This window comes from Erigeron canadensis, chromosome 6, assembly GCF_010389155.1.
Source record: "Erigeron canadensis isolate Cc75 chromosome 6, C_canadensis_v1, whole genome shotgun sequence".
NCBI lineage: Eukaryota > Viridiplantae > Streptophyta > Magnoliopsida > Asterales > Asteraceae > Erigeron > Erigeron canadensis.
In genome coordinates this window covers 25,369,018-25,388,095 of record NC_057766.1, presented here as the reverse complement: position 1 = coordinate 25,388,095, position 19,078 = coordinate 25,369,018, and the positions used below count along the sequence as shown (strand labels likewise).

The following is a 19,078-nucleotide window of genomic DNA, read 5'->3' as shown; positions in this document are numbered from 1 at the left end:
TTTTTATTTAATTTAGAATTTTCTTTTGTATAATTAAAAAAATGAAAAGAAATTAATTAGTGTATTAGCTAATACCATTGCAAAAGAAATTAATAAACAAATGAACATTAAGTGTTTGACTGGTTAGAAAACAAACAAAAGATCGTCTATAGAAAAAAAAAATAAAGAAAATAAAGGACCACTCTATAAATGACTGAAGGGGTGTGTATAAAGCATCCGCCTATACAAAATACAAAACATTTATACCTACCTCTTAATTAATATCTTTACATTAGAGTTAAATGTGTTAAAATGACCTCCTAAGTACATGCTCAGTTGCTCACTTAATCATTAAACTCTTTTACTTACGTTAACGACTTAGACTATCGTCACGCTTATTAAAAATATCATTAATGAATTAATTTACAAAACCTATTATTCTAATTTCTAAAATAATCATAGCACATTTTTATATCAATTACCTTTACGTCAATAATCTACAGAATCGTCTCCATCACTCCTCATATCATTATTACCCCATGAGTCCGTGACCGCCACCACAATTGTCATTGTATTGTTTAAGCATCCATGTTAAAGTTAATATACAAAACGGAGCTTATCGGTTTCCAACCAATTGATTTTATACATCCGACTTTAATTAAACTGATTTTAATCAGTAGTTAAATAAATAGTTAACAAACCGAACCATCGGTTCTATAGTGAGTCGATTCTAATGAACAGTTTTTACCGAATTTGGTTCGGTTTTCCGCACCCTTCAACTTTCATACCCATTAACTCATTAACAGCCTCTGAAGCAACTAGCAACCTAAACACAGACCAAAACAAAGCGGCAGACAACACCAAAAATGGGTTACAACAAATCTAGAAAATTCAAAAACCATCATTCACAACCTCAATCCAGTCGAGCACATCAACCAAATCAGTAATATTTCCAATTTCAATCCTCCTTTTATATTATAATGTAAATTCATTCTATTTTATTGCTCACACACTTTTAACTATTTTTTCAGTGAAGATGAATCACTTCCTGCTGACCCAGGTATATAATTCTATCACTAGAAAAGTTACTGTATCTTTTATTTATCCACTTTAAAGAAAAGATAAAAAAGTTTGTATCTTTAGTGTTAACAATGTGTTTTGTTTAATGATGTAGAATCTGAAGAAGAGTCACCAATGGTATCTAAAATTCAGCTAGCTATGTGGGTATGTTTTCTTGTATCTAATTTCATAGGTTTTCGGGTTTGTTATGTTATAATGTAACAATTTTTTGGGCATTCTAAACATCTTACTTTAGTTTCTTTTTGTTAGTTATTGACCCAATTTCTTATCCTGCATTGATACGTTGCGAAATAGACTAATTAGGAGTCGTTAGTTAAGGTTTTAAATATTTCATTGTGTAGGAGAGAAATTTTCGAGAATTCGGAGTTTCTTGTGATAGTGGAAACATTGTGAAGGTATTCAAGATTATTGAGAGTTGAGTGTATTCATTCTTGTAAATTCGGTGACTTTGTAGTGATTTTTGTGGTAGGCGTATTAGGTTAGGGTTGATAGCCGAGACAAGTAAATTGTTATGTTGTTTTTGCCTTTTCTCATTATTGTATGTTTGGATATCATTGTGTCAGTTTCTTGCATGGTGATTTCTGATGCCGAAACTTTCGTTTTGTATCATACTTAATTTTTTTGCAATTAATATTGGTTCATTGAATGGTAAAAGAAATAAGGGAGTGTATTACCTCATGGTTTTGTAGTTGCATGAAAATGTCAGCATGTCACATACGATCGTATTGAAGTAGTTGCATACAACACAAAAAAAGGTGAATGTATGTTGCATTACGGTAAAATTAAGCATAGGCTATATTTTTAAGGATCACCTTTTGATTTTGTGCTTCTCATAAGATATATTAGTTACTCCTCTTCTTACAAACCCTCAACTTTGACTTTACCAATGAAAGAGATATTTTGCAAGTTGAAAACTAATGAATGAGTTGTGTTTTGCTTCAGGATTTTGGGCAGTGTGATGTAAAAAGATGTACAGGGCGCAAACTTGCTAGATTTGGGTTCTTGAAAGTAAGTTTTGCAGAATATATTGATTTATGGCTAATGTCATAAAATTGGAACATAGTTTTTTCATGTTCCACATTGGGAACTGAATCATTTTACAAGTTCTCGTGCCACTTTACTACTTTAGTCAGTAAGCTTAATAAGATTTTTAACTTTTGTCACTTCGTGAGCCTTCAAATCGGATTTGAGTCCTAATTTTTCAAGAACAGCTCAAGGCAACAAGGGTGAGAGCTACTCTACTCCAATTCACTCCGTTGATCAAAATGAACATACTTACATCACTATTACATTGACTAGCATCTTATATACACGCACACTTGACTAATTTCACACTTGCACACTAAGACATGTGTTCCCACCTAGCAACAAAAGACACTTGGACACTTAAGCAGCTACTAAACATTGTCTTATATTGACCTGTAATGAGTATCCCCTTCATCAAGATAATCTTGACCTAAAAAATGGTAATGGGCCCATATAAAATATGAAAGTCTCATCATGAAACTCCTTCCTTGTGCTATTCCCAACATTTCCCCTACCAACTCTTGATGCTGTTTTTTCACAAGGTAACGTACCTATATGATTTCAAATGTACTGCATTGTTACCCTCCTTCAGTGTTATGGTGTGCCCAATCCTATTATAGGTCCTAAGTTCAGTGAGGGTAGCAACACATCAGAAATCTTGTTCAAGAGAGCAGATAATTCCTGCCTCTGTTGAAGACCAAGATCACTCTACTCCATTTCATACAATTTAGGCGACCAAATCTGAGCTAGGCCTTCACTTTAATTCAATAATAAGCTTGGTTGTTAGACCGTGTAGTAGTACTGTGAGAGTCTAAACCCACATGTGAAGCTCTAAAGACGCAGGTTCGATCCTTCGGGGTGCCCAGATCATGTGGGGATTAGGATGGAGGTATTGTACCGGCATCATATGGCTCATACGAGGTGAGTTGATGGCTATACAATTGTGGTACCGGGGCTAGGGTTCCCCCCATCACCCCCTTTGTTTTAGTATTGTGAGAGGCCACATCATTCTAAGACCTCCTGACCCTCTCAATTGAACTGCATTTCTGTTCATTGGAAGTTAGAATTAATGTCACCAAGAGATTATAACTGCTGAATTTCCAATACAACACCAGATCCCCCAATAGGCATGGCCAAAAAATCTGTGCAAAAAGGTACACCTTGAACTGCCCACTTAACTTCCTGGCATATAAATTCGACAGTGAAGTTTGAATCAATTAGCTACAACTTGAGTCGTAACTGCTTTGGTAATGTCGTAATGCCAAATTAATGAAGTCATATGTGCTGCCACTGTTAACATGCATAGCAATTGTTTCTTGATTAATCCTTGTAACAAAATGTGTTGATATTGTTAGAACCAAATTAATATTTTCACCTTTAGTAGTGATATTCTTGTTAGAAATATCATAGGCAAAAAATGTTACGCAATTCCCTCAGAAACACCTCAGCAAAGTAACATGTATAATTGTTGCTTGTGCATTTACACACTGGTGTGTCTATCTCAGTACACTAAACGTTCATTACTTTTCCTGTTTTCACAATACTTCTTTCTGGTAGTGCTTCACTTTCATACCTTTGGATTGAGTTTGAGGGGTATCGAAAGCTTAAAGTTTGTCGTTGTACTTTGAATAAGATTGACCCATAAAAGGTGTTTTATAAGTTGAAGCATATGCAGTTGTTGAAGTATGGAAAATGGATGATAATCTAGGGGAAGGTAAGGCTATTGACGCAGGGGGTTGCATTCATGGCACTAGGCACTGTTTTAGAAGTGGCGCTGGTAGTATCACTAGCAATGATAGGAAGCTTAGGAGGTCCTAATTTCCAAATAGTATAGTAAGCTTCTTTCTATATCTTGTCAACTTCATAGCTTGATCGAGTTTTTTCAGATAAAGGAATTGAACTGATGCAAAACTTTGTTTGGCAAACCTCCGAACTATAAGTCTACCAATAGCTCAGACCATAGGTCTACCCATCTACTTGGTTCTGTTCACTTTTACTAAACAAAGTTTTCAGTTACTCGGTGTTTGATCCATCTTGAAGAAGCGATCACATCGGAAATTTCTTGGTTGAATTATTCGGATGAGCTACAAACACCTCATCAAGTTTACCACTACATTATTGCAATGATCGACTGCAGAAATAACTGTATTGTAGTCCCCATCTCTTTCCAGCTATAGTAGTTGTCTAATTGATAACCATTTTCACATTTTCTGATAGCCTTGGTACTCTTTTCATGCTTAATTGAAGATCATTCACATTCAATTGCATCTTTTCCATTGTTCCCGCAAACACAGCTACATACGAATTCAAAGCAGTGACATTAGTGTTCAAAGCTCCAATTACTTTGTCGTGAGTTGCCACGCAGATCAGTTACGTAACACCCCTTTATCACTTGCGAGTTTGTATATATTTAACCATAAACGATGACAGGTGTAAATGGTCAAGCTCTGATACCAATGTTGGAGTTCAAATAGGATCCGAGCCCTAATTTCAAAAGAAGAGCTTGAGACAACAAGAGTGAGAGCAACTCATTTAATGTGTTCAATCCAGTTCTAGACTTCCATCTATTAAAATGAATCTAGTTACATCACTATTATATTGACCCTCACCTCTTATATGTAACATATACCTGCACTTGATCAACTAACGTACTTACTAGTGTCACATCTTTTCACCGATCAACAATAGACATTTAGGACATTTGAGAAATTAGTAAACATTGACTTTTTTCCAGCATATAACACATTTTTAGTTAACTGTACAATGATAGATGTGAACTGTATGACTTCACATTAAGGATGGCTAAATTAGCACACCATGTGTACATGGATCAATTTGGAGCACCGAGATAAGTAAGCTGATGTTCTACAGACGACAACATTGATCCTTTACTTTGTTTATCTTAAGTTCTTAAAAGGATGATGACTCACAATAGATACTACCTTTTTAGACTATTATATTGCTTATTTTACTTGCATTTGATGATTGGAAAATTTTATGCAGGAGTTAAAAGTAGGAAATGGTTTTGGAGGCATTGCATTAAGGTATCTAATATTTCTCTCTGTGGTTTCTTCCTAGTTTCTATGCTTAGTTTGTACAAATTATAAAACAATTGTTACTTGAATCTTTTATCATGCTTACTGTGTATTCTTTTGGTGCTTTATTAATTATGTTGACTTTTGCTGTTACAGTCCTGTTGGACAGCAATGCATCTCAAAGGAAGATTCAGACCTGATAACAAGGAAAGGTTTGGCTGTTGTAGATTGTTCTTGGGCGCGATTGGATGATGTACCCTTTACAAAGCTACGATGTCCTGCTCCCCGTCTATGTAAGGGCTTTAAAAAATCTGTGTGTTATACCATTGACTTAAATCTGACAAAACCAATGTGGCATATTGTGAACATATCGAAATACAGTGTAAAAAAAACTATACCAGATACTACAATTGGTGCATGCATTTTTCATAGAGTGTATGAGCAATATTTTAATGGATTTGATGAATTTGTAAGCTATCAAACCTAGTATAATTACTATATTCCTTATAAATTGATTGATTGTTTGCCGTGCAGTACCATGGTTGGTAGCTGCGAATCCAGTAAATTATGGTCGGCCCTGCGAGTTATCTTGTGTGGAGGCTTTATCTGCGGGTCTAATTATATGGTAACTACCTCACCCCTTTGTAAGTAAGTATGTGTGATGTTCATTGATATGGTTATATGAGCTCAACTTGTAGCAATAATATGTAGATAGAAAAGGTGATCTACGATTTAAAGCCGGGGTAGGACATCTATAGTACATGTGTGGTCATTGGCTACCTTGCAACTTTTATGGATTATTGTGCTTGTGTTGCAAAGCATGAACCCACAAAAAAGTTCCTCATCCCCGAACCTAGGGGTGTAATAAATAGTTTTGATCTACACAACATATTCAGAATTTTAGATATTAAAATACCTAAAGGTTTCCAAGCAAGTAAGAATGGGAAGAGAGAAACTGGTTACAGACATGTAGGTTCAGAAGGGTTTTAGTTAGTGCCAGAAGCCGGTTATGGCCTTATGGGTTAGAAGGTTTTAATGCCAGAAGAAAATTAAGAGTTAATATGATTACCCTTTATTGTGAATGTAAAACAGAACAAAGCATGACAAGCATATGTTTGTGATATGATCACAACATATCTCACCTGTAATATACTAATATGAGGTTATTTTAAAGGGAAAGTAAAAGGTCTATGGTCTTACGGATATAAAAAATATGATTTTAGTTCATGCACTTAATAGATACCATGTTAAAAGACACCGGTAACACGATGTAAGCCTGATGTTTGCTGCTAAAAAAATATGCATTCATCATTCACCATCTTGTTATAATTGGTGAAATATTCTTTTAGTCTATGTTAATAGATATGTTCTTTTTGCTGCATGTCTCCAACAGTGGTGAGGTAGAAAATGGCGAGTTGTTGCTAAGCAAGTTCAAGTGGGGCCATGCTTTCTTGTCCCTCAACAGGTATATTAATTACTTTCTGTACCCAAATTACTACATTATTGATGTCACATGTTGTGTGTTTAGATGCATAAATCTTATGATCTTAGCAATAGATGTATCAGTTTGAAATATTAAAACTTAGTGTCAAAGCAAATATCCACAGGGAGGGCCTTGACAATAGAGATAAGCCAATTTTCATAATCATGGGTCTAGAAGCTTGCTACAAACATATAACAGTTGGTTATGTATACATAACCACTCAGCAATACGATTATATAGGAGCATGGATTTGCACAGACCTTGCTATCTTTTAATTTCACTTACTAGCATATTGAATCATTTTAATAAAGTGCAAACTTTGAGATTAGAAAACTCGGTATGCTGTTTTTTCATTTGTCACATTGGCAAGTTGATTTAAACGGAGCAACTAGACAATCACTATCTTCAACTGCATGTATATGAAGATTCTATTCGTCAAAAGTATGAAATGTATGCGACTCTTTTGTAGCTCTATGTTTAGTAAGAACATGAATTCCACAAATACGAGAGATGCTTGTACTGTGAGTGTATGATATATCTATATTGAGGTTATTTATTACTATTTGATTGTTGATGGAGTTGACTTATGCAGGGAACTTTTAAAGGCGTATTCCAAGTGTGAGAACAGTGTTCAGATTATTGCAGTCCAAAATTCTTGGCTATCTGAGCAAAGTTCTAAAATTCCAAAAGTTTTGGCAAAAGAAGGTATTTCCAACATTAAGTTTTTTTTTTTTGAAAAGTATTTCCAACATTAAGTTAACTTCTCTTCTTTCTTTACTCAAGGCAAGGTCCAACAAAGAGAATATACACACGCTATTAATACTGAGAGTTAAACCTGTAACCCTTGAATCAAAAAAGTTGGTCAAGTTTCCTTATTTCCTGTGTGTTATAATCATATGAATCATCACATGCCTTTGCAGTCAACATTTTATGTGTACTAAAGAGAAATACCAACTGTCTCTATATGTATGTTGAAACACTATTGGAAATGTGCTAGAAAACAATTGCAACTTCCTTGATTAACTTAACCAGTTGTAGGTGTTGTCATTGTTAATAAATTGGATAGTCCAATATTTATTTTTGTTGAACTTTGTATTCTATCTTGGACAAAGGTTAGAATGAGCCAATTAGCAAGAGCAGAATGAGCCAATTAGTAAGAGCATCACAAATCATTTCCATCTCTTTGACATTCTAAATGGTGGCTGAGTGTCACCTTTTGGTGCCCTCATGCACATGAACAAGGACATGCACAATCCTACATTTTTTTCCTTTAAAGGAGGCAAAATGGGTGGCCTATTACCCTTGGTTTGCATCTTCATTGTTGTTTCCCTATCTGTACTGACTTATTGGTCTTTTACTTTAACAATGGCAGACAAGGTGCACCATAGTGAAGATGAAGGATCGGAAGATGATTCTGATGATGGACTTCCACCTCTTGAACGGAATTTAAACCATATGACATTGGAAGAAAGTGATCCCGAAAGTGAGTAGTGTTACTTGTCGTAGCTTAGATTACCAGAACATAATATATAGTTCTTTTTATATAGCTTTTCTGTTGAACCCTTTTATCTATAGATGAATATGAAAGTCCCCGATGTTATCAGGTTGGTTTGAACTGTCTGCAATTTTTTTTATTGCCCACTAAACTTCTCGGCAAAATTCCATAAAGTTTTGTTTTATATTAATTTTGACCTTTGTTTTGTGAAGTAGTTGAAGCACTATGTTTATCAGGTCTGTTTTCTCGGTGTCATTTCATTTCAGTTTGGGTTCATCTTCAGATTTTGCTACGGGTTTCACTCAGAAATGATTGTTGTTAGCTCGTAGTCAAGGACAGTTGTGTGTGTTTGGTTTGTTTCATACTTTCTTAGACCATCTCCATTCTCCAATGGTGAGGTCCATAGCATCAGCGTCGGGCTCTTCACATTTATCTAGGGTTTAACATATGTTGATTCAAATTGGTTATGGCCGCTGTTCCCATACTCAAAGCGGTAGCTTTTTGAATATGAGTATATCGATTATGTTTTATTGGCTATTATGTAAGATGCAACAAAGAGAAGATTATATAAGGAACATCAGCTTTTATCCTCTAAAAATTTTGAAATATACATCTTTGATCCATGATTTCCGTATTAAATAGTAAAGAAAGGGTAGGGGAAAAAAATATATGAATCATTTTAAACTACGAGCATGGTATCCGCGCAATGCGGCGACAGTAGTGGAGAAAACGGTCTGTTAGAGATTTTGGGTAGTTACATAAAGAAAAAAAAACCAAAAAGTCCAAGGACAAATCTGGTAATTCAAAGACAGAATTACCTAATATAGAATATGACATTTCTTTTATAAGGTATTATAGATATATTTCTCCATCTTTTTCAAACTATAAAAAATTAATTAATTAATTTATAATATTTTATTTCAAAAGCCTATATGTAAGATATAGAGTCATAGAGGTGAATCAAATTAATTAGAAAAGTCTAAAAAAAAGGAAAATAACAAAAAGAGTAATTCTAAGTTATTTTTTATCTGAAATGAGTTTCATCCTTTAAAATATCAATAAATGGTAACAACTAACAAGTGTTATAAATCATAAAGGCTGAAGTGTCATAAAGGTTGATCTTGATGTGACATTTACTTGTCCGGCTCCAGTTAATCGTCATAATTCCGTCATGACTGATAGGTTTCACTCTTAGCCGTCATGGCTAATATAAATTACTAAATGAGCACACCTTTTTAGTTAATAAATTTAATGAGACTTTTGTAACCCTTAAAGACGTTTCAAATTAGTAAAATGTTACTCTAAATTAGTAAAATCAATATAATCTATAAAAACATATATTTATTTACAAATTACAAAGCAATCGAAGAATCCATAATAAAAAAAATTGATACTATTATAACAAAACTACTCGTTTATAGCAAAAATTGTAATCTCGCTATATATGTTATTTTAACTTACATCAAAAAGTTTTATTAGATCTTTTAAATTAAAGAAATTGATGGGAACAACGGTAGTACCGTATTGCTGCTCTCACATCATCTTCTTCATTTTCTCCATGTGATCAATTCAACAATAAAACCCAATTGAATGTGAAGGAAGCAGTGCAAATAATAAGAACAATCGCAATACACATAATATCTCCTTAAATTAAACTAAAAAAAATATTACATTTTTGTAATAAACTATAACTCAAACACATATTAGGATACCAAATGGTCTAACCGAAAGGAAGTTTGTTTACTCATAATAGGTCTTTGGTTTGAAGATGATCATGAGTATTTAATTTTTTTTTTTACCTATTATAGGTCGGAGTTGTTTTTTTAGGGGTTTCAGATCTATGATTTAGGTAAACGAGGTTTACATCAAAAATAAATATTTATAAATACATTTTTTCACCAATCAAATTATTTTATTTTTTATCACTTTTCTTTTTCTTATTTTTTTTATTGGTCCATATCATTTATGTGTTTTTTTAAAATTTTGTTTGTGATGATATACCATCACTGATCCTCCGGACTATCTGGATTATCAGTACTAATGACAAAGTTCGGAGCCTAACACCCACCAAAGTAAGCTCCGGACCCTCCGCAAACCCTACAGACAAATAGTACAATGTAGAACGTGCACCAACATGTACAACCCATACTTGTACCTTTGTACCAGAGTTCGTTACAACAACTGTCTAACGATAACGGCTATTTCTTAACGTCGTCGTTAGGCTCCAGCTTCGGGATCCTTCGTGGGAGGCCTATAAATACCTCCTATTGGGATTCACCTAAAACTCTACACACACAAACATCTTTCTTTTTACACTTGGTGGGGTGAGATTAACAATTCTCACACCATTAGAGAACCGCCAACAAATATGAAATTAACCATATCCACCCTATTAATCATCTATTAACGTTTTTTCATACAAGATTAAACCCTTACCAATTTAAGAGTAACTCTACCCTTAAACAGTTTTGCATTTATAAAACTTCCTTTCATCAAATGATTTAAATTGAGGATTTATATCTAATTAGAACTTTCTAATGTTATCCAGTAATCCACTCCTTTTTTCTAGAAAAAATTAAAAAAAAAAAAAAGACACACAAGTGGCGAACCAACTGAGTGGTTTTAAAAACATCATTTGTATTCAAAAAAATTTCAAAATCTGTAATAAAATTTCATTTCAGTTTTTCACCCCCAAAACACAAAAACACAAAAAAAGTATGAGTTCTGTAATTGACCTTAATCTCACTCCCGATTTTCCGATCACTTCCGATTCCGTCCACGTCATCACCATCCCTAAACTAGAACCTAAAGATGAACCCCTTGACGAACCACCGCCGCCACCGACAAACAACCTTAATTATAACAATAATTTTAATAATAATTTCACATCGCAACTACAACAACAAGCTGCTACTGCTGCTTCTTGTTCTTCCAACGATGTTTATTCCGAGTTCACTCGGATTTCAGAAATGTTCAAAACCGCTTTTAATGAAATCGACCCGAATTCACAGGCCATTGTTCCGGTTCCAGAAGAACCGGACACGTGTCGTCGCAGAAACCCACCGGGTCGGTCAGGTGAGTTAGTCCGAGTCACGAATCTTGGAAGTGAGGACGAAAGGTATTTTCGTGATGTAGTTAGAAAAACTAGAATGTTATATGATTCCCTTAGAGTATTTTGTACTTTTATGGAAGACGAAAAACGTAGACATAATAAAAATAATAATATTAATAATATTATTAATAATGTTAGTAGTAACGAAAAGCGGAGGAATAAAAGGGGAGATTTGAAATCGGCTTCGGTTATGAAAGACCGCGGGTTATGGTTAAATCGGGATAAGAGGGTAGTCGGGGCGATTCCGGGTGTGTATGTTGGGGATGTGTATTTTTTTAGGATGGAGTTGTGTGTGGTTGGGTTGCACGGTTTGCCACAAGCCGGGATTGATTATTTGACGTCGAGTCAGAGTTCTAACGGTGACCCGGTTGCCACGAGCGTGATTGTTTCCGGTGGGTATGAAGATGACGAGGATGCGGGTGATGTGATTATATATACGGGACAAGGTGGGCAGGATAAGTTTAATAGGCAGGCGGATCATCAGAGATTAGAAGGCGGTAATCTTGCAATGGAACGGAGTATGCATTATGGTATTGAGGTTCGTGTTGTTCGTGGTTTTAAATATGAAGGTAGCCCGAGTGGGAAGGTGTATGTTTATGATGGGTTGTATAAAGTTGTTGATTCGTGGTTAGAAGCTGGGAAATCGGGTTTCGGTGTTATAAAGTTTAAGCTTGTGAGGATGGAGAATCAGCCGGAAATGGGGAGTGCGGTACTTAAGTATGCGGAGAATCTTAGAAACGGGAAGATTAGGCCCGTGGGGTATGTGAACATGGATATGTCGATGACGAAAGAGAAAATTCCTGTATTGCTTTTTAATGATATTGATGATAATCATGAACCGATGTATTATGAGTATTTAGCGACTACTGTTTATCCGCCTTTTGTTTATCACCTTGGAGGGAAAGGTAGTGGATGTAATTGTGTTTCGGGATGTACGAACGATTGTTTATGTGCTAAAAAGAACGGTGGTGAATTGGCTTATGATCAAAATGGTTTACTTGTTAGAGGAAAACCATTGATATTTGAATGTGGGCCATCTTGTAACTGCCCTCCAAATTGTCAAAATCGTGTCAGCCAAAACGGTATCAAACATAGGTTTGAAGTTTTCAGGTCACGAGAGACTGGTTGGGGAGTTAGATCATTGGATTTGATTCAAGCTGGTTCTTTTATTTGTGAATATACTGGAGTTGTTCTCACAAGAGAACAAGCCCAACTATTTTCCATGAATGGTGATAGTTTAATTTATCCAAATCGGTTTGGTGAGAGATGGGCAGAATGGGGAGATTTGTCGCATATTTTTTCAGATTACGTGCGCCCATCTTATCCGTCCGTACCACCACTTGATATTGCAATGGATGTTTCTAGAATGAGGAATTTTGCTTGCTATATGAGCCACAGTTCATGTCCAAATGTTTTCGCACAGTTGATGCTGTATGATCACTCTAATTTTGCATTCCCTCACCTTATGTTGTTTGCTATGGAGAATATTCCTCCGATGAGGGAACTTAGCCTTGATTATGGAGAAGCAGATGAATGGACTGGGAAGCTGGCCATTTGTAACTAAATTACCTTCAAGTAGCTTTTATGTACCTGAATCCAGATTCAGGAATGCATGATGCACCGAGGTAACTACATTTACTCATCTTGGTAACTTAAGAATTTATGCTAGATGTACCTAGCTCATAGATGGTAAATGGGTAATGGGTCAGTAGGCTTGACCTTAAACCCTTTTTGTCCCTATCTGTTACAAGTAGTGTACTATATGCAACAAATTTTAACACACTGATCCGGGAGGCTTAATGCATTAAAATATACTTTGGATGTCTTCGACCCATTATTAGTAAATGGGTCGGAACTGGCATTGCCACCCACAAAACATGCCTTTTCTTGCAATTTTGAATACTTGGTTGTCTGTTTATATTTACTAAAAATTTGATTTAGTTTACTTTTTTCCATGGTGTACTTTTAGTTGAACTTTTGGGTTGCACTTACATCTTATACGAAGCATTTAATGGTGGTGATACCAATAGACTTTTTTGAGCATTGAATGTGAACGAGTGAATCCAAATCTCTGTTTGCTGGATATAGAATTTTTTTGTCTTGTAGCTCTTTAATTGTTCGTCTGTTTAATCTATCATCATGTGTTCATGGATCATCGTACCTTTTGTTTGTACTCGTGTGTTCTTGTTTCCATGCTCTATTGCAACACATTATATATTCTAATGTATTGCTCCTTTGGCTGTTCATTTGTTTTGGTTCTCTTGTTTTTTTGTGCCTTGATCATTTGATCAATTTTTTTAACACCATTGAGTCTACTTGGAACATCATACTGCTTTCAGGTGAGGTCGCTACACTTTTTACTGCTTGTGCTTAGACTATATTTCTATCTTAATTCGTATCCATCCATGTAAACAAGGAAACTTTTAAATTTTCTGCATACTGAAATAACCTGTGGCAAAAGAACATATGGCATTTGCTTGCCATTATTATTATTATTATTATTGAATTCATTTTCTTAGGAGCATACAAAATGCAGTATAAGAGCCTCAATATGGACATGTCCTTTGTTTAGAGTAGTCAGTATTTCTAGGCAGATGAGGGTTCATTTGTTTCTTATTTTAGCTGGTTATTTATTTCGCTGCATAAACATTGGGTTAATCTCTAGTACAGTGAATACGAATCGACAAACTGGTTTGTGTATTTTATACTATCAGTTCGTTATATCCCAAGTTATTTGTATCTAGAACAATCTTTCTTGTTTAAATCGACCTATTCACATTTAGCTGTTATAAAATTGCCTCCTCTGTCCTTTAGTAATATATGTCTTTTCTTGCACCTTTAAATTCCTTGTCGTCTTGTTATTTTATATTGCTGTAGTTCACTCTTTTTTTTCCCTCTAAATAAATTATGCCATTTTATTGATAACAAAATTTGTAAGGTTGGGACATTGGCTACTCAGTTACCTCTTTTAGCTAGTGTATAACCAACAAGAGATAGAAATCTATACATTCTATTCTTATCTAATTCAACCCTAACTATACTGTACTATTATTGCGCTATACACTTCCATATAAACTATATTATATTCACAAGGATATTATATCTCTATAGCATCCTGCTTTTCATTTGTAGCTTCTGATCAACTCTATATCCATATTCACATATGTTTCATATAACTGTTTGCAGATCAGTTCTAAATATCATAATACTCCTACACCATATGCGTATTCATAAAGGTTCTCCATTTTCCATAGGAATTTCTCATACAGTTTTCTCTTTAATCATATCAGCTGACTGTTTAATTGTTAGGCTCATTAGTTTCATTCTAACAACATCCACAATTTGAGCCACTAGTTATTCTCTCGGAGACTTGCAGGCCACCCAAGTGTTTGAACCAGACTCCATATTTTTCCATTTGCATGTGTATCTGTGATTAAATCCACAGTTCCTTCTCATGCATGGCGACAATTTTCCATATTTGCTTTGCCTTCAAGTTGTTCTTAGACATACTTACTATAGTCACATGCAAAAAATAAGTGTTGCTTAGTATCAATAACATGTTTGCCTAATGGACATCTTATATCTTTGTTAGGACACCATCTGAGCACTTCTTCTTGAGTCTGCAATTTGTCTTTAACTGTCATCCAAGTCACAAAAGCATGACTAAGAATACATTGAGTGTACCATCTATGTTTAGCCCATGGAACATCTTTTGCATTGTCCATCAACTCATCAAGTCTTTCCGCACCTCATGGACAGAAAAGTTATCAAATCATACCATTGATACAACAATAATACTATGTACAGAACTACTGATATATGTGCTAAGTTGGGAATCTGTTAATCCAATCATTTGGCCACTTCCATCTACTTGCCTCTATCAAGTCAGCGATAGATGTTTTTGAAACCAAGTCAGCAGCATATATATTTCTACGCAATGGCCCTTGAGGGAATCAAGAATCATATCGTATAGAGAATGTATTCCCCTTGCTCACTTTCCTATTTATATGCTTTCTAACTTTTTCTTTGATCCCATTAAGCATTTCCAGGTCCAACTTCTTACCCCATTATTGGTACCTCTCACAATTACATTAGTTTATTTTTATACGTGGTGATATTGTTACATGTTATATGAAGTCTTTGTTGGTGGTGATATTTTGTTTGAGAAGTGAATGTGAATCTATATCTATGTTTGATGGCTGTTGAGATTATAAAAATTATTTAGGCAAGTAATAATCAAATATGTTCTGAATAAGCGATTTAAGAGGTTTTTAGCATATAAGAACACTTTGGGTGACTTTTTAGTCTTGACCCATTTCCATTTAGTGTAAGTTGTAAAGTTTTTGGAGTTGATGGGTTGAGATTGCCACCTCTAGTTTGCATCTTCATTGATGTTTCCCATCTGTTCTGACTTATTGGTCTTTTGCTTTTACAGTGGCAGATGAGACATGCCATAGTGATGATGAAGTATCCGAAGATGATTATGATGATGGACTTCCACCTCTTGAACGTAATTCAAACCATATAACTTTGGAAGGAAGTGATCCCAAAAGTGAGTAGTGTTACTTGTTGTAGCTTTGTATCTTAGATTACTAGAACATAATATATAGGTTTTTTTCACTAGTCTTTATGTTGAACGCTTTTATCTATAGGTGAATATAACAGTCCCTGATGTTATCAGGTTGGTTTGAACGGTCTGCAAGTTTCTATTGACCACCAACTTCTCTGCAAAATTCCATAAAATTTTGGTTATATTATTTTCGACTTTTGTTTTGTGAAGTAGTCAAAGCACTAGGTATTTTGTGTGCGTGTCTGTCAGGTCTGTTTCTTGGTGTCATTTTAGTGTTTCTAAGTTCTGTTTGGGTTCATGCAAGTCATGTCCAGATTGTGCTCTAAAGTCAGAAATGGGTGTCCTAAAGTCATAGTCAAGGACAGTTGTAGGGTGTGCTTGGTTTGTTCATATATTCTTAGACCATCTCCATTCTCCAACGGGGGAGGCGATGGCCTGTGTTATCGTTCATAGCATCAGACATTCCAGTGCGATCGTTAGAGGGTTATGACCTCAAAGATATGGCTATGACTTTTTGAAGAGCAGCTTTTTTAATGCAAGTACTTCTGAAAAAGTTCAAATTAAAATTCTCTCTATTGGTATACAACAAAGTATTTTTTATGCATAAACATACAATCGATCTAGTGTATGTTCATTCAGATTCTCAAAAATTTCAATACTTAATTTATACCAGTTTCTAAAATCTGAACTCATAAGTTGGTTCAGGTACTAGCCGTTCAGAAATTAATGTTCAGAAATTAATGGGTTGATTTGGAAGAAACGTGATGAACTCTTATATGTTTAAAAAATGTAATATTTTTGTATGATTTTATTCTTATTGTTAATGAAATATGTTTTGTATTTAATATAATGTACTAAATTTTAAAAAAAAAGTGGTAGTTAGAATTTGATAGGATTGTGGGTGAAAACTGGGTGGGTTCAATGTGATGAGAATGTGATGTCATCTTTTCCCCAAGTGTGATGGGTTTTACCGTTACAGATATATAGCGAGTGGTTTTTTTTTTATTTTTTTATTAAGTGCTGAGTGTATTAAGTGACTGAATGGGTTAAAAATGTCCGTATATATTAAGTAAATATAAGTAATTGACGGTTATTTTTGTTTATTAAGTAAAAAAAAACATAAAATTTGACTGAATAATTAAGTTGTTAACTATTAAAATTTGACTGAATGATTAAGTTGTTAACTATTAAATTTATTAAATGAAAAAGAAACAAGGCCAAAGATTAGTATACAATGTATGCATCAAGATTATACACCATGTTCATACTATATATACATCGTCTGAATTTCAAACAAAAAAAATCTGTATATATACAATGAGATATAGATACGGTAATGTCATTTGTATACACATCCGACTCCAATATTTATATGATATGGTATGTGATGAATCAGAAAATGACCAAACATGGATAAATACCAAGTTCACATCATCCACAATTGTATGTCTTAAACCCGGGTTCTTGCTCTGTGAAGTTAAAGGTAGATTATTTATAGGAAAATCACAAATTTTAAGTGTAACTAACAACATGATCTTGCGTGAAACAAAGACGCAATTGTCGTGTATTCCACATGGCTATTCATCTACCCTGTTAAAAAACAATCACTTAATAATTTTACTAACAACTAGATTAGTACACTAATAATATTAAGTGATGAGATGCAACGAGAATTAATGGATTTCAGATGTTATGAGGTTGTGATTTTTTAAGAATTTGTCAGAGAATATGTTATATGTCACGCTGCCTCTTTTTCCGGTGAACTCAAAACAAACTACATAATTAAAATTCTCATTCCCTATTTTTTGGTGGTAATAAAAAAAATTCAAATTTTCAATTTCATTTTATTCTTTAAATGGTTGTTTCGACTCGTCCATAGCGCCACTACTGCAGTCTCCAACATTACCATCACCATTTTGAGGTAGCGGGCCCTTGAAAGGAAAGGGTTTGGCTCGATGGCACCCTTTACACACCCCAAATCCCTTATTAGTCACTGAATAATTAGAAAAAAGACTAAGAATTGTAATAACAAAATACATTTGAATCGGTTAGAAAATGAATGAACCCGTGGATGTTGCAAACTAGTAGAAAGTTAAGATACTAAATAGCAAATTCGTGGGTCAGGCTGGAAAGAGCATTTACTCAATTTCAATTTTTCTTTTAATTCGGTGAATTTATACACAATTAATTTTCTATTAAACGTCGCTTGTACAAGAGCCGTCGCATCGATTTCATGGACCCCGTTCGATAAATGAAAAATAGGCCGTTTGTATACATAATTATGCATGATTACCCAATGTTTTCCTAACCCAGTCAAACTGTTGACGCTATACCCTACAAACATCTACAAAATAAGAATAGTTCAATAATCCAAAAATAGACTAATTAATCTAACTATTGTATAACATACTAATGATCCGAAAACATATCATACAAATCAATCAAATGGCTATAGAAAAGATGCAACATTATAAATGAAAAACCAAAATATGAAATGAAGATATCGACTGTCAGATTTCACTTAGCATAAATATTATGGACTTAATAATTAATTGAAAATCTTACGAATTCTATTCAAAAATTGAAAGAAATAAACATAAAATAAGTAAGCAATTTAATTATTCATATATGAAACTAAAGCAAAAACTTGAATAACTTAAAAAAGAAAAGAAAAGGAAATCAACTGTTAAAATCATGTGAATCAACTATAAAATTAATTAGTGAATAAACTAATTAAGTTTAAATTAAATTAAAGTTGAAAAAAAAAAAACAAATTCAAAATTGATCAAAGAAGATATGCTTTTGACTACGTAATACATTCATAAAACTAGATTTTAAACCCGTGTCAAATACACGGGTTATACAACATTATTAATATAAAAATTAGTATATGGAACGAAAAAAATACTTATACATTGAAATGTAAAAAATATACTAAAAAAAAGAATTGGGATATTCAAATGTCAATGCCAAATTATATCAAGGCTAGATGATGTTGTGGAGTTTTTTTATACAAACCCTTTCAGAAAAAAAATATTTTCACCTTGATGACATAATTGACCGAGTTTTTATTGATGTATTGCAAAAAAATAATTTTATTTTCGTTTGTCATGGTTCTTAACAACAATAAAAGTAGCATTTGGTTCGTAGATCTTCAATGATTTTGTGTGTTGTGATTTTATTTGTTGGGTTTAGTTTATATAAGAAGAATATTTATCCTAAATATAGTTTGATTCCAATTATTAATAACAACAATGATTATCCTTATTATAGTCCGATTACAATTACTAATAACAGC

General features: G+C 33.9%; 2 protein-coding genes across 3 annotated transcripts; both read left to right on the top strand.

Annotated features, from left to right (window-relative positions):
- Positions 1-756: 756 nt before the first annotated feature.
- Positions 757-8,218, top strand: LOC122603306 (18S rRNA aminocarboxypropyltransferase). Its single transcript, XM_043775979.1, has 10 exons — positions 757-922; positions 1,011-1,039; positions 1,154-1,203; positions 2,002-2,067; positions 5,089-5,129; positions 5,277-5,413; positions 5,655-5,745; positions 6,514-6,585; positions 7,196-7,308; positions 7,976-8,218. Exons 1-10 carry the CDS (start codon positions 846-848, stop codon positions 8,092-8,094), a joined length of 795 nt encoding a protein of 264 aa, XP_043631914.1. The 5' UTR covers positions 757-845; the 3' UTR covers positions 8,095-8,218.
- Positions 8,219-10,773: 2,555 nt separating this feature from the next.
- LOC122603305 (histone-lysine N-methyltransferase family member SUVH9-like) lies at positions 10,774-15,967 on the top strand. Of its 2 annotated transcripts, XM_043775978.1 has the most exons (3): positions 10,774-12,835; positions 14,803-15,188; positions 15,646-15,967. In XM_043775978.1, exon 1 carries the CDS (start codon positions 10,816-10,818, stop codon positions 12,772-12,774), a length of 1,959 nt encoding a protein of 652 aa, XP_043631913.1. In that variant the 5' UTR covers positions 10,774-10,815; the 3' UTR covers positions 12,775-12,835; positions 14,803-15,188; positions 15,646-15,967. The 2 variants fall into 2 exon arrangements, with proteins under 2 accessions (XP_043631913.1, XP_043631912.1); XM_043775977.1 differs by lacking the exon at positions 14,803-15,188.
- Positions 15,968-19,078: the final 3,111 nt, after the last annotated feature.